General features: G+C 41.7%; 1 protein-coding gene across 1 annotated transcript in view; it reads left to right on the top strand.

The window, feature by feature from the left end:
• Window positions 1–653: 653 nt before the first annotated feature.
• The window catches only part of LOC310947434 (uncharacterized protein), a gene marked incomplete at both ends in the record, with an annotated part of 23035 nt that continues 6420 nt past the window's right edge, over window positions 654–17268 (top strand). Inside the window, 7 exons of the mRNA XM_083914222.1 lie at window positions 654–683; window positions 3349–3406; window positions 8789–9043; window positions 10287–10347; window positions 11339–11469; window positions 13058–13177; window positions 13762–13875. Of these exons, the coding sequence (XP_083770348.1) occupies window positions 654–683; window positions 3349–3406; window positions 8789–9043; window positions 10287–10347; window positions 11339–11469; window positions 13058–13177; window positions 13762–13875 (769 nt within the window). The remainder of the gene's footprint in view (window positions 684–3348; window positions 3407–8788; window positions 9044–10286; window positions 10348–11338; window positions 11470–13057; window positions 13178–13761; window positions 13876–17268) is intronic.

The raw sequence follows: 17268 nt of genomic DNA, 5'->3' as shown, positions 1-17268 counted from the left end.
GAAGAAGGTGTGAAAATAAATAAAGATGATATCCCATGGTTCTGATTAAACCAGTGCGTTGTACAGAAAATGTTGTCTTTTTGGGTCCCTCACAATTCAATATTTTTCAGAATGTTTTATATAATAATTGTTTGAAATCAATGTGTAGTGGTCGGCAGTGTATCCTCACAGCCAGATGAGTGTTCTGTGTTTGAGCTTCCTGTGCAGAGTTTGTATGTTCAGCTTCCTCCCACTGTCCAAAAACATGCGGGTATTTGGTTAATTGGAGACTCTCTTTATGTCTGCCCTGTGATAGTCTGGCGTCCTCTCCAGGGTGTACCTGCCTCGCTCCCAATATCAGCTGGGATCGGCTCTGGCCACTCGCAACCCCTGACTGAGACAAGGGGTTACAGATTAGATGGATGTTTCTTGCCAGTGTTTTCTGAGCCTGGATGAGTACTGAGCACAGATGATTAAAGCCTCTACGATGCTGTTATCTGACTCATCCAAGTGACACATAAATTATACATTTAATGTCTTAGAAGTGCCTCACACGAAGGGACACAAGATACATGAGATACTTTCACTGCAGTAAAGTCTCTAAATACTTATTAAACCTCTGATTCTGTACTGAACTAGTGTGATTGTAATCTGCAGGATCTCGCAGTATAAAGATGTATCATGAATACAAAACATTACTTCAGGTGAGTTTTGAGCTGAAGCTTAATGACTCCATCTGTGGGCTACCTTCTATCTGCCGACCTTAATGATCCGTCTGCAACCCACCACATCTCATTAGCTTCATGACTTCTGTGTGTGGAAAACCTTTTATCTTATCATCCTCTATTTTCTTTTGTGCTCTCTCTTTTATCTCATCATCCTTGTGTTTCACCTCCCTCTGACCTCTTTGTTCCTCTATCACATATCTGATAAATCTGACCATCTCCAGGAGTCCAACGAATCATTATTTCACCACAGCTGCTGCATCCACCTTTGTTTGCCCTTTTTCTTTACATATATGTACGCTACCCTACCTAATTATCCTTTCTACCCCTTTTTTCCAGTCCCTTTCTCCTTCTGTGCAGTCACTTTTTCTCCCATCTCCTCATCTCTCGTACAGATATACTGGATGTACCTCCACTTGAAGCAAATCCCTGACTCAGTGTTTTCTGGACCACCAATTTTCTCCCCTCTAACATTTTGCACCTTCACTGCAACCCTTCATCTTCTCTTCTCTTCCTGGCGTGTCGGCTCTTTTTTCGCCTCGAACGTTAGTGTTGCTGCCGACCTCCTGCCCTCAAGCTCCCTCCAAATCCCCCACTCACCTCCTGCGCCCATCACCTGCTACTCACTTCCTACAGTATCTATCTCCCTGCCTCAGCTTGCTCTCCTCCCGCTCATCCGCCCCCCTGGCAGTATACGCTCTCAAAGCAAAGACGTGACTACACATCCATGTAGCCCTTTAGGAGAACCTTACCCACAATGCACACGGTGGAGAGATTTGCATGACAGGCGCTGGTGCAGAAAAAGGAATGGGTGGCTGGTGAGAGAGAGAGTTGTAGGGGAACGTGTTGGTTTGAATTATTCATTTCCGGTCTATAAGATGAACAAATGCATCAGAAAAGAGAAAGGCAGAAGAAAAAACACTTGTCCTCTGTTATCTCTCCAGAGTGTGATATCTCTGTAAGCTCAAAGTCACCATTTGAAGATGTCCAGCTTATGCCCGAGTCCTCTGCTTGTGTGCTGCAGGATGGCTTTATATATATGCTGTTTTAATCTTTACATAAGGCTATGAATTTTAATAAAATATCTAGATTTAGTCACATAGATTGTACCTGATACAGACCAACCTAACAACCTGTCCTGTCTATCCAGGATTCACTTACATGCAGCAGTTCAGTCAAAGAAAAAAATAATGCGATAAAGCATCACACATGGTCCAAGAGCAGAATGACCATTAAATTGAACAGGAGTTCTTTGGGTGTCCTCCCTTACCCCACTGATGTAGCGGCTCGTCTCTCTCTCTCTCTGTAAATGACTGCAGGTTGATATTTTTCTTGAATCAGCACCCAGCAGCAGCCTCGGCTTGTTCAGGCAGTGTATCACTTCTGCTTTTTTTCCAATGCTTAAGGCAACGATCAAAACGCACAAACACTTTCCAGAGTGGTGAAATGACACCAGATACATTTTCTCAAGTCCTTTACTCGAGTACAGTTTAGACATATGTGTACTTTGCTCGAGTATTTCAATTAAATGCTACTTTATATTTCTAGTACACTTCTGTAGTGAAGATCATGATTTGATGTGTACATGTGATCAATTTATAAAATAAGATCCATTTGCACAGATGAAACTGTGAAAATGTGGTTGAACTTGACAATATTAAAAGTTGCCCACATGTTAATGCATCAGTAATATGATGATAAAACACTCTGGATGGTGCAGTTTTGGAAAGTACCGTACTTTCTGCTGCTAATATTGTACACTGCATAAGAATAATTAAGTAAGTAAAGTATTTATAAGTATTTTTATACAGTGGGATTTGTTACTTTCACTGAAGTAAAAGATTGCAATTCTTCTCAAACCATGGATTTTCTGTATTTGAATCCACCTATTATGCAATATGTGTACATGCATAAATTAGTTACAGAGGTCATACACAAGAAATCTGCATGCACCACACAGTTAGCCTGATTGTTACCCACTAACAGTAACTGGTGCCCTATAGGCTTATCAGAATCAGTCACCTACATGCATATCCTACACACTGATATTAACATTTATATGTGTGTATATTATACTTCTGTGGAAATTGCATTGAGACCCAAACAACTTCTCACATTGAGCACACAAGTGTGTGTCCCGTTTATTTTTATAACCTGAACAATAACAAACAAATCCAAAATGGCGCAGATCCGTCATCACGCACACATTAAAGGGATGACGATCCCGGGACAGTCATATTTACATGCATAACTAAATGAAATAACAATGTGTGGAACTACACTTCAAAACCAGGTTGAATTATGAAAAGTCCCACTCACTGCACTCGTCTCCCCAGAACTCAACATATCAGAAGAAACAAAACCAGTCAATGGGGAGGAGGGCGTAATAATCTGCCAAAACAGCTTTGCCAAATCAATAGGCCTATCTACGTCCAAATGGGCCGCTTTGAGGTGGTCAATGGAGAGTATATGGGTCAAAACACAACTCATCTAGGATTCAAACTTCTCTTTGGCATTCATCAACAACAACAAGAGAATTTATTTTTGTTGTTTAATCTGATAATATCAATGTTCTATTATAAACAAAAAAAATGTAAATTTAAGCCCATGTTGAACAGATGTTCTCTCTGTGTTTTCTTCACAGAAGTCCTTCTCTCTGGTGTTGGATGCTCTGGACTACGACAACGACACATCAGAATCAGGTGAAGCTGCAGTACATGTTTGTGCGTCTGCATTTCTTTCTGAGTAGCTTCACAGGAACATAAGTAAAAGATAAGGCGGCTCAGTAAAATAACAATACGCTTGATATTTTCCAACAGACAAAGGGGAAAAAAGAGAAAGTTGTGTGTTATAATGATTCAGCTCCTTAGAAATATTCTGCTTGTTTTGAAGTTTGAAGGCTACTTAACCAAACAGTTATATAAACGTTTGGATAATTATCACCACTGCCTTCAGATAAAGTCAGACACTGCCATCCATGTATGTTTGGTCGATCTAAAGTGCATCTAAGCCACTTAGCTTCTAACATGAATAGCCAGTTGGTGTTACATTTTTTCCATGATGATTGTATTTAGACACTGCCTTGTTGTGGTATACAGACACAACTCAACCACTTACATGTTTCTAAGTAGTTACATTTTTTATACAGTAAAACAGATGTCAAAAAGTCAGACTCTTGTCATAACTCAATTTTGACCAATTATGTAGTTACTGTGTTTTGGCTTTGTAGAGTGGTATTTGCCCCCATTTCTATATGTTTAGTCTTCAACCAGCAACATTTACATTGAGACAAACAATTCGCACGAGCTTGTTTAAAAATATGTGTGGTTCAACATGGTGAAACAATGTGAAAATATCCTAGAAGGTCTTTTTTCCAGACCCGTTCATTTCCTGCTTGTCTCCTTGTTGTTTCTCCTCTTAATCAGGAAAAGCTCCATGACAGGGAATGTGAGCTGCATGCTATAAAAAGCATAACACACACACACACACACACACACACACACACACACACACACACACACTTGCACAGATGGGGACAGATTTTCCTATTCCTTCCTCATTCCTGTCATGCCACAGTCCTCTCTTTCACCCACCATCCTCTACCTCCTTCTCAGCCAATCGTATCCAAAAGATTTCTGAGATAATGAGAAACTGGGAACTGCACCAGAGAGCCTTCTCTATGTTCAGCGCTCTTCCATCTCTCCTTCCCTCTGCCCTCCAGCGCCGCACTTGCGTCTTGTTTGCATTATCTGTCGTTTCCATCTGAGCTCCTGACAGCCTTTACGTTGGGTCTAAAGCTGTTCACTAGGCCGAGCAGCTTAGCTCAGCCCAAACATGGGCGTCCTGTAGCAGTCTGACTGGACTTATCAGGCCGCACTGCTAATCAGAAAGGATTACCAAGCGCAACTGCACCTTCTGAAACAGTCCTTGAAAATAGTGAGGAAAATATGATGTCCTGTGAGCAATGACAGTGTGACCTTCACTGGGTTTTGTTTAAATAACGTAACTGGTGTTAATGTGCAGGGCTGTACCTTTGTCAGTTAAAGGATGATTACAGTTTATTACAACTCTAGTCTTATTTCCATAGTTTTGGGCCTCAACTTTATTGGCTATGATAACATTTAACTCACCCAACTAATTGCTAGGTCTGGGAAAACACAATAAACACAAAACGATTCTAAAAAGACTGTATTAAAAAAATGGAAGTAGCCTCTCCGTCGGGGCTGTTCTCTCAACTTGAGCCAATCGTACTCGCCTCTGGGAGCCGCCATCTTGTCAGACTTTGACTCCTCCTCATTTCCTCTTACCAAAGAAAAGCATTGATGTGATGTTGGGGGGAGAGAGATACATCCATCTGGCTGATGTTTACTGAATAAGCAACATTAGCTCACATTAGCTCCACTGACCGGGTGCTAGGCTAACAGGACACGTTACTAGATAAACGGGAGTGGGAGTCAGTGTTGAGATTATTTTCTCGGCATCGGGAGGGAACATGAGTCATTTTTTAAAGTGTTGTAACAGGAATGGGATTTTTTTAGAGGGTTGAGACACACGGCACTCCATGTGCTTAGTGGAAAACACACCGGCTACGGGGGTCAAGTGCAAGAGGTCAGTGTTTATGTTATGTGATTTAAACTGATATTCAACACAGTACCATGCCCATAGACTGTAAAACAACGACCCTCACCACCCAAATCCTCCCTGTGCTCCAGATTAGCAAATAGTGTTTGTCCCATCGATAGTCGGCTATATTCAAGTCATGGTGCAAGTGCGGCTATTCAGAGCTAACGTTAACATGGTGTATACCCTAAACCATCTGTTTGTACAGTTGATTGAAGAGCAAACTATCTTGTCACCTATGGTTACACCACCACACGAATGACTGCAGTCCAGGTCGAGATGACGGAGTTAGCATGCTAATCCTGACAACTTGCCTCCGAGGAGAAGTGAGGGCCAGCGGCTAACTGTCACTCAAGAGGCTGCGCCCCTACTTATTCATAAACTTTAACCTCCAATAAAATCAAAACTAGCCTGGTACAAAAAAAATTGTCAAGTGTTGTCATGGAAATATGACCTAAACATACAGACTAGAATGTTTTTTTCTACCAGGCCTTAAACAGGTTTAATTATGCTGTGAAAACGGCCTGTGACAACCCCATGCAGTCTGGGTTAAAAACCACGAGTTTTCCTTGTGCAGTGCAAATGTGTTTTTTTTTTTTTTTTTACATATTTCTAAAAAGGATAATTTCAATATTTCTGCATACTGGGGTCCCTTAGGTCCCTAAACATTCTTGAATTGCATTTGTATTCATGTGTGAATATATTATTAGCCATAGTAGCCTTTCCATTGTAGTGAGACCTTTTTTTTATCTCACTGCATAAAATGATAATCACAGCCTCATGAAACATAACAACCACAAACTAGAGACCTAGGACATTCACCAAACACCTTCACTCAAGATTTACAACTAAGCTCACTGTAGCATCTGAAAGAAAAATAGATGGAGGCCCATTAAGAGGTTGATTTTATTCTGACGTGTACTGTATGTGTGAGCATGACACTGTTTAGACCTGTGTATGCGTGTGCACATATACTCTCTAACGCTTCTGGTTGTACTTAAGTACTTAAGAGCAGTTTAATTTTCATTGTCTTTTTCCTTTTGTTCACAGATTTATAGCATTTTGAGTGCAGATGTGCTGCTGTGCTCCTCCCATGATTCAACTGCATTGACATAGCACTCAGCCACCAAATTGCCATCCCCGCTGAAGGGAAAGTGAAATTCACTATAAGAAGTATCATAATTGAGACCATCTTGTCTTCAAAACTCCTGACACATGTTTTGCCTCTGTGCTTTTATCGGGACACCCTAGACTTGGATCAAAAACAAGGCTGCACTGAGAATTACCCACTTTAGCCAAATATAGGGGGGATGGCTGATTTATCGGCTTCCATAGGTCTACTGTATTGATTTGTTGCTTCAGGTGATGTGTGAATAGCAAGTCAAAGGGAGGCATTTACTCTCCTGCAGTGTTTTTCTCAGCTACTGTGAAGGGCAGGCACTTCAGAGCAGGCAGTGGGGGACAGGCAGTGGGGGACAATCACCGGAGGCCAGAGAAAGTCATTTAAACGTCCTTGCTACCTGCAGTGTATCCACTATATTCTGTTTTTGTAGTGTCACTTCAAAAGCAGCTCAGAGCTTCTTGGTGGGGCTGGGTTTTTTTTGTCATCTAATATTTGAGCGTCTCACTCTTGTTTTCTTCATCTTCCTCTCTACTTGTGCTCACTTGTTATCGTGCCATCTCATCTAATCACATTAGAGAGGAAATCACACTTTGTTGTACACCTTCCCTGCTGTGCCGGCTGATAATGTTATTTTCATGTGCTGTTCTTCTTTTCCAGCAGAGAAAAGGTGAAGATTAAATTAGTCCTTTGAAATGCCAGAGTCATAAAATAATGAAAAACCAACAAAGCACAGCAGCGTAGTGAATGTTTTTGATGACAGGCAGAGGCCGGTAGAGGAACGGAGCAACAGCGCTCAGAATCTGCTCTGTTCCCATCTCTCTTTTACTCTCTTAAACACACATACACACACACACACACACACACACACACACACACACACACACACACACACACAAACACACACGGCCCAATATGTGCCCCTATTTTCATTCCTTTGTGTCAAACCACAGTGATCTCATCTCTCCATCAGGCGGTTGGCTATGTGTGTGTGCTAATAGCTGCCTCCCTTCCTCTTTGGCTATGTCCGCCTCTGTCTGTCTGTCACACACACACACACACACACACACACACACACACACACACACACACACACACACACACACACACACACACACACACACACACACACACACACACACACAAACACACATATACACACACACACGTTTACTGTACACCCTTCCTCCCTCCACAGACGCTGACTTACTTCCAACAAGGCTTCCTTTTCTGTGTTATCTTGCAATCTTTGCCTTTATCCTCACCAACATATCTTAAATACACACATGTATACATTGAGACACACAAATATACCCCCCCCCCCCCCCACACACACACACACACACACATTCTCTGTGCTTTGTGTGTGTTAATAGCCTGTCAGAGGAGATTATAACTGAGTTGGTGATGACAGCGCCTCTAGGAAATCCCCTCCGGGGGTCAAGAGCAGCAGCGGCTGCCCCGGGCCTCGTCTGGTCCTCTCTGGTGTTGAGGCTGCTCTCTCTTCTCTGCAGACCCCTACCCCTTTTCTCTTGTCCTATAGTCGGCCCCTTGTCTTGTCTGCATATGTGTTCATTCTTGTGCCCCATATCATCAAGACAAGAAACCATAGTTTATATTAACAAAGGGGTGACAAACCCTGAGAGAATTACTACCACTTGGCATTAGCATATTTCATCAGTTCATCGTTTTGATTTTTAGGTGTTCAACATAACTGTGTTGGTTCAGTCTCATCTCTCTCGTCACTGTTGTTTCCAACAGCATGCAGGTCTTTGGGACTGTGCACTACCTGCTCAGCAGACAGACACAGTTGGTCCCGCTTGAGGGTAAACACAGTGAAGCATTTAGCAGATAAAGATCCAGATATTTCCCTCAGGAGTATTTGACCAAAACAGAGCAAAGGCAATAGAATATTACGGTTTATGTTTGCCAGGCGGCCAGACACTCGACTCAAAATGACTGCTAATGCTGCGCCATATCTGCTGAATGTGCAAAAAACTTTATATGGTGATATTATGTCTGTGTTGCGTTTACATTTTGTTCTGCTGCAGGTTTAAGCATTGTTTCAAATGAAATATCAGTGAACGGGGGATTTTGCGTTCTGATCTAAATCTGGAAAGTCTGTCCTTCTGTTTATACTGTTCCCCATCTGTCTATAACGTTCACATTATTATATTGTTTATACTATATCGTGTTTTTATTGCTTATATTATACTTTGCTTATTGTTTTATTATATATTCTTTTCTAAAATGTACCAAGGGGGAGTAGCACTCCAATTTCGTTGTATGCAAATGCAATGACAATAAAGGCTATTCTATTCTATTGTATTCTTCTTCCCTCCAGCCTCAGGTCAGTTGATTGAGCGAGTCCTCCTCTCCTCAATGTTGAACCCTGGTGAACAGTGGCAGACGTACCGACACCACGGACGGCCTCTCAGCCTGGATTACCGGCTCCGCTTCCGCTGCGATTCAAACTACTACGGACCTTTCTGCAACAAGTTCTGCAGAGCCCGCGATGACTTCTTCGGTCACTTCAACTGTGACCCAAGTGGCTCCAAGGTCTGCATGGAGGGCTGGATGGGACCAGAGTGCAAAGAAGGTGAGAGGAAATTGGAAATTTTAAAACTGTATGCCACCCTCCTGTATAAACCCCATAACACATCAACAATTTGTTTTTGTACTGATGTTTACCGTGACAAAGCTTCACATCTTTAGCTTGGAGTGTCATCCAAAATGGTACGGTATATTTGAAAATAATAAATATTCACTAATATTTTCCCCAGGATGACTTGAGGCCACTGGGATCTTTCTGCTTTCCATTTGTCTTCCCTCTCTTCCTGGAGGGGGTTTCCTCCGTAGTGATCCTTTCCAAGATTTCTCCTCTGATTTTGGCGTCTGGAGCCTTTTAAAACTGTTATTGTGATTAAGGGATGTTAAAATAAACTTGACCTATGAACCAGTGTCGCCAGCTTTAATTTGCAGATGTACACATGCATGCACTAACCGTAAAATCAACTTGTAGTTAATCTCAAGTAAGAAGCAGCGTTAAGATTGTCCTCGCTTTTGTCAGCATAAAACCCAAGAAGATTCTCGTAAAGACAGAAGAATACACACATAAGTACACACATCTACTGTTAATGTCAGTTCTGACAGCATTTACACTGACGCTGCACTACATCAGTTTGCGTCAGTGGACAGTGTGTGTGTCTGTGAGGGGGGATTATTCTCTGTCTGTCTGTGACTCATCAGCTGGATGACCTCGCTGTCTGACCTCGGAGCACTGCCATCGTGTTGCGATGGTAAAAGCGAATGGAGGAAACCAGAGTGGAAACCATGGGAACCCTGAAGGACATATGGCTAGTTTACGGACATCCTGCAGCCTTGCCCATCCCGCCTGTCTCTCAATAAATCTTACTTCCTCCTCAGCAGGTTGTTGATTGGACTGCAGAGAAGCAGGAAGTCTGAAAAATTAGCCAGGGACCCTCTGTTACCCCCTGCAGGTTACTAACCATGACGAAGTTCAGAGAGTTTACAGTCTTGGGTTCTCCAGCTGGTCACTTTGTAAATAATCTCACAGTGAAACATCAGGGTAATATTGAGACGTCGTTGAGGTGACAGTACCTACATGCTTCATGTACTTTACAGCACCGACATTATGTTGCAGAATCAAGTGTGTTATTTCCACATCTGGCGATCCAGGGTTAGTTTGTGTTGCCTGGCAGTGATCTGACGTATTCAGTGCAGGTTTTTAATGCCCAGTCACTCAACTCAACATCACCTCTGTTTCATTTACTGTTCTGTAGTCTCTAATAGCTCTTTTTGTGTGTGTGTTTTGTTCACAGCGGTGTGCAGGCAGGGTTGTCATCAGACTCACGGCTCCTGTACCGCACCTGGAGAATGCAAGTAAGTCAGAGGAACGCTGTCAGAAAATTTGATAGGCACGTAGTTAGCAGACACCAGGGCTGAGTTTTATGTCATTTCAAAATGAAAGCCACGATGTAAAAAGTGCTATTATATAAGATGTAATATGAGGCAGATTCACTCACTACCAGATGACACCAGATTTTACAGAATTTAGTCCTGACTCACTAGATGGTTTCACAGAACCATCTGAGAAGCCCTAATGGAAACTGAGACTGGGAAAGGGCAGGTGATTTCAAAACGTACCTGGCAGGTGATTGGATGAACCATCCGTCTATCAATCTCTCACCAAAGACAATCAGCAGAAGAGAGAAAACGATCGTGAAAATGCTTTTAGTGCTGCTATTTTTGCATCTAAGCTAACCTCTTTAGGAGCCGCCATTGTTGTTTTGAACGAGTGGTCGCCTCTTGTGTTGTGGTCAGCAGCTCCTCACAGGATGCTGGCTGGTCAGTAGACTGCTGGCTGAAGCACAATCACATTATCTGGAGCATGGATTTTGGAAAACCTAAGACAGTGATGTGAAGCCTACTTTAACATAACCTTTTCTAAACCTTTTCTCTTCAAGTCATTCACAGATGATTCCCATTATTTGTGGTGTAACCAAAATGCAATATTCAAACCAGGCTGTTTTTGAGCCCTTGCCTGGATTAGATGTCTGGAGTTTGAATCCCATGTGTCTGAAATCCTGCGGCAGTAGTCAGGTGCTGGTTTACGCCAACTCCACCAAATCTCTCCAGTCATCACAGAGCTATGAACTCTCATTAAAAATATAACCACTAAAGTTAGTATCTGCCAAATATGAGTATCGGTGCATCCGTGGCAGCGCTACTGTAGCAGAAACGCGACCTGAGCCACAGTAGTTCAACAATTTGTTCACATGTAAGTGAACATTCCTAAAGCATCAACAGATAAAATTCTAAAGAAAATAATGAATGCAATACAAACAAATGACTCTTTGCTCTCCCTCATCAGGTGTCATTATGGCTGGAAGGGCCTTCTGTGTGACCAGTGTTTGACGTTCCCCGGCTGCGTGTATGGAAGCTGTGCCGAGCCCTGGCAGTGTGTGTGCGACGTCAATTGGGGAGGCCTGCTGTGTGACAAAGGTCAGATATGTGACTCCTTCTTAAAAGTTCAATGTTTGAAGTAAGAATGAGAGAAAGCCCAGATGTACTCACACAGGGATTTCATTTCATTTCTTTCCCTTCTTCTGCTCAACTTAACATCCCAAATATGTAACTGGAGCCGTGTGTATTGGGGACGCTGCACAGGCTGTCAGACTCACATGATGAACTCATCTTTTATCCGTATACACAATTTTTCTATCTTAAATGAGCGCCAAACACAGACAATGTATTAAGTACTCAATACAAAAATAAAGCCTTTTTTAGAACCGAAGGCCTGTTGCTGCTTATCATGCAGATAAAAGACATTGTCAAATGTAGTAGACTGTTGTGCTTAATCAAGGCATGTTTTCAGTAACAGATGCAGCAGTCTCTTCTCCGAGGCATAAAAACTACCACTGTTGTTTTTTCCTGTAAGGAGAACAGGAAAAATGTAGATTTGTGGAAAAAACCCAGTTGACCATCTAATAACTTCCCAGACTCACTGCCCGCTACAGTGTGCTGCTCCTAATCTTTATTTCTACCATTATGACTTGTAAAACATGTCTTTTCTTTTTAAATATCTTGGTTATCAGCATATGTTTCCCCAGAATTCAATTGTACTGTTAGTTTTTAATAGAAACAATGTTTTTAGCAACTGAACTCAACATGTAGAAAAGTCATAATAAAAATAAGATTCTTTATTGTATGTTGGGCAAGAACTCAGTGTGTGTGTGTGTGTGTGTGGGTGTGTGTGTGCATCTATCTGCTTAATACACAAGTTGAGTATGTTGAGTATGACGTCCTTGTCTGCAATTGACTTTTTTTAAATTGGAAAACATTTCCACAAAACAAATTCTCTTCTCCGATTGTCTATTCAAGGCTAATAAGTATTTGTCAAATTTGGGATTTTCTAGTCACTGAGGTAAATTAGCTCTTAAAGTAGCTCTATAACTGAAGTGACTTAAAACTTAGCAAAGAAAATATACTCAATTCAAAGGCAAAGTGTGTGTTAGAGAGATCAAGAGAGAAACATTGTGTGTGCAGTACATGAGTTTGTCAGGCGTGGTTCATCACACACCTTGCATGAGATGACACACAGCTCCTTCAGGGCTTCATGCGCTTACTTTTTCCACCAAACTGTAGCAAAATCCCTCCAACATTATCCCACCTCTGTCCCAGTGTGGGAGCTGGGATCCGGGAGCCCATGGGACAGGGTATTGTGCAGAGGAAAGACGATAGCCTTGGGTAAGGTGAATGTGAGCGGGGCTGGGCTCTTAACTAGGTGGGGTCTTAAGCTGTTTGTGTGATGGAAAGAGCTGGTGGGACAAAGAGACTGTGGGCACAGAGAAAATCATCAGTGAAAGCTTTAATCAGCCACAACACTGAGACAACAGGCCCTGCAGCTACTGGCCTGCAGAGTCAGCACACTGAGCCGACCTGGATACACTTCAACCTGTGCAGTGTGAAGTGAACCTGGATCCATTTGCATCCCCATTCCTTCATCTTTTGTTTCCATTATTCCTCTGTTTTGTGCTGTGCTCTGAAATGAAGAAGCATACATTAATCATACTTTTTTTAATGGTTTCAGATCTGAACTACTGTGGCACCCACCAGCCCTGTAGGAACGGTGGAACCTGCACCAACACAGAGCCAAACGAGTACCACTGTGAGTGCCAGGAAGGTTTCAGGGGACGCAACTGTGACATCGGTGAGTGTGGCTTCACCATACAGCCGCTGGACCAATGAAAAACAGAAAGATTATTCAAATTCTGCATGTGGATACAGCAGATCTATCTATCTATCTTTATGTGGTCAACTTGATAATCTCAAAAAAACAAACAAATATATACAAAATAACAGAAAATAACTAATGTAAAAACAGCTATATAGACACAACAAAGGCAAAAATATATCATATGTAACTGAACATGTAGATCCATTATTTAGCTGAGTTATATATAGAGTATAGCTTCTTTGTCACTTCATTCTAACATGTTTTTAATGAGTATTATGTTATACACAAATATTTTTAAAAATTCAAAGTTAAATCAAATCTTTTTGCTTATCAAAGCACACACAGGGAAAGAAAGAAAGAAAGAAACATCCTCTTTAGTGATTGTAGAAATTTGTCTTCATTTTGAGAGAAAGGAACCTGCACCACCTTGAAATTAACTTTACAGACTGACACTACAATAATAAATATATAATATATATTAATATAAATACCTGTGTGGATGTGGAGGGCCTTTAAATTTCATCCTCTTCATCTGTACAACTGTCGTCTCTCGTCAGTGGAGCATGCGTGTTTGTCGTCCCCGTGTATGAACGGAGCCACCTGTGTGGAAGACCCAACAGGCTTCAGTTGCACCTGTACCGACGGCTGGACCGGACACACCTGTGTTGATGGTGATTGTTAATGCCACACACACACACACACACACACACACAATGTGAGATTGTCTGTGATGATAGTTATTAGATGAAAGCGAGTGAATGACTCTAATCAATCCAGCAGAGGAAGCTAAATTAGCCTGAACACAAACAGCAATCAGTGATATGGCTTGCGCTGCGTCTGGCTTTGTGTGTGTGTGTGTGTGTGTGTGTGTGTGTGTGTGTGTGTGTGTGTGTGTGTGTGTGTGTGTGTGTGTGTGTGTGTGTGTGTGTGTGTGTGTGTGTGTGTGTGTGTGTGTGTGTGTGTGTGCAGTGTGTGTCACAAGCAGTTGATCAGACAGGTGTTTTTATTTTATTTATTTAGCCTTTATTTAACCAGGTTAGTCCCACTGAGATCACAGATCTCTTTTATAAGGGAGACCTGGCCAAGACAGCAGCAATACAGTGGCTCTGTTGTTAGAGTGGATTGTCCTTTGTGCATGGTAAAGTGTTGAGTAAAACGAGGAAATCACTGAATCCTAAATTGCTCTGGATATAATGAAAAGCCGCGGAGAAAGTACACTTTGAGACCGCCACATATCGATTGCTAGTCTTTCTCACTATAGGGTCAAACTATCGCACACATGCAGACAAGTGAATACTTTCAGGTCAGATTTTAATCTCCCACATGTGAGAATTTCTGCCGCCACATCCAGTTCCCTCGTGATTTGTGTTCTTGGGGGGAAAAAATTAAAAGTTGTTTTGGGACCAAAGCGTCTGCCAAATAAAAGTAATGTTATCAGACTTGTTTGCTCTGTGAGGAAATTGAGACCACTGCCAAACATTAAAACAATACACATTTGTGCGTGTCGAACAGAAATGACATGCTGTTGCCGTTTGTCCTCATCAGCTGTGGCGACAGTAGTTTGCTGTACAGTAGCCTGATGTCTCTCAGTATGCAGTGCTATCTAACATTGCAAAGAAACTACCAGCAACACCAGCTGCTCATAAAAGACAAATAATTCTCAGCCACAACAATGACATTATGGCATGCAATCCGATCCAAGAAAGTTGGAGAGTTTAACCAATATTATACCACACGAAGAACACTGGCAACTGAATTTCAGACGGCAATTAAGACATTATTCTGCATCACTGCAAACTAATTTACAAAGATTCCTCAGTGTTTATCTTCAGATCAGTGCGTATTTACGTGCATTTTAGTCACTGTCGGTTTTCTGCAGTAATTTCTAAACCCTCAATGTCAACGAGAAACACGTTTTGTCTGTGATCAAGTAAAAGATCTGGTCTCATGGCTATACAATCCACAAACATGGTTTTATAAAATGCATGTGCATGACGAAGACTTTAAAAAAAAAGTGATATCCTATTCGAAAAAATGTAATCAAAGTTTGAATGATCCAAACTGAAGGTAGAGAAAATGTGACTCAAGCTCAGAAACGATGGATCACACATTTCCTATGGTCCCAGTCCCATAATCTGAGCCGTCTCGGATGACATTGATATGTTCTCAAATGTTAGCCACAGGCAACATTAAACTTCTTTTTATTAAAGTCTGAGCAGTAATCTTAATGACGATTCAAGTGACCTTTAAGAGTAAAAAAAACAGTGGAGTGCCCTTTTAAGATGACAAGTAGCCTTTAGAAGTCAGCATCCACAGACACATGTAAGTACATGTAGTTAGAGCAATATTTTTAAAGAAATACATTGAGTCACACAATTTGATCTGTCGGTATAAAGGATGAGTCCGCACGCCAGCATGACAAAAAGTGAGGAGACACACCTACATATGAGGAGCTCTTTTCCAAAACGCTATAAATCCATTTTAATAGTTTTCAGGTAAATTACATTTTTCACCTAGACCCACACATTTGGTTAATATTCAATGTATCTTGTCAAAATGGTTTATGGCTCAGTCTGAACATGTTGAACGGACGGACAAAACAAAAATCTCTCCCACTTCAGAGCGCCGCCATGTTGGATCGCATAGAATGCTCACTGAATTCTGATTGGCCGAGAGGACGTATCGCATTTAGGCTAAAAATAGGTTTGGCGCTGGTTGCTGTTTGGAAAGGAACTGCATCTTGAGACTATTTTAAACAAGGAAATATAGAGATTTGGCATGAAACACTGATGAAGCAGTGAAAAGGTTCTGTAAACAGCAAAGTGGCATGACAAACTCATTTTTTTTAAATTTGGCTTTTATCTTGTTTTGGAAAAGAGCTCTTCATATATACCTCCATGACAGGTCATGTGATCCATAAAGTTTCAGTGCAATCATAAGAATACGAATATAAATATACACACACACTCACACTCACACACACACACACACACACACGCATACATATATATATATATATATATATATATACACCAACGTTCTTCATGACAAAACATTTTAAAAGCACAAACATCATATAGGTAAGAAAAGACCTGCAGAGCCTAGAGCATAACCTAAAACAACTTGAATTGACATGACGAAACATCAGGTTAACCGTCATAATGACATGCTATTGCAAGGAGAAAAATGTTTTATATAGAAGCGCCTCTACCACTGCAAAACTAGTGATGATAGATGATAAACAATATAAACAATGCAAAAATACATGAATGTCATATCAAACCATCAGCTGGGGGACACTTTGATCTGTGTCCATTGTCACACATATCCCCAGTACACACGTAACATTTTACAGCAGCCTTCACACCTTGGAAGATCCCCCACGTCCATGTTTTGAAGCGTGGATAAAGGTCAAACAGGTTTAGGGCCGCAAAGGAACAAAGGAACAGTCACAGCAGTCTCGGGCTCGATCATGTGGTCCGTCTGCGTGTGAGACTTGTGTTTAAAGCAAGTTTGAGCGTGTGTGTGTGTGTGTGTGTGTGTGTGTGTGTGTGTGTGCGGCCGCAGGTGAGATTGGATCATACAGGTTACGGTCTATCAGAGCTGCGTGTGTAAACAAGCAGCGTTCCACATCTTCTGCTTTCACCTCAATCAGGATAACCAGCGCTGCAGGTCGGTTGCTGGCATGTAAACACTTTTATTACAGAGAAACAGACGAACGAGGGACAAACAGAGGAATAAAGGAATAGTTTATTTTTGCTCTTGTTATTTGTTGTTGGCGAGATTAACCATCAGAGGGGCGGTCTATCTCTGTCTCTGTATGTGTTGTGGGATCTCTCTGGGGAATACACAGTGAGAGGATTGTCAGGCTCGCAGGGAATGACAACCATAACCACAACACAGCTCTCAGATTTATATATATAACCAATATTAATTAAAGGCTTCTTTGTTTGTTATGAAGTCTCTGTCTGGGAGATGTGCTGCTTGCTTGTCTGGGTTATTATTGCTCAGGGTTGGAGTCCAAGGGTCAGGAGGATGGAAACTGGTTGTTCTGCAGGGTTAGG

The sequence above is a fragment of the Echiichthys vipera genome (assembly GCF_963691815.1).
Source record: "Echiichthys vipera genome assembly, chromosome: 5".
Lineage (NCBI taxonomy): Eukaryota > Metazoa > Chordata > Actinopteri > Perciformes > Trachinidae > Echiichthys > Echiichthys vipera.
This window is presented reverse-complemented; position numbering and strand designations above follow the sequence as displayed.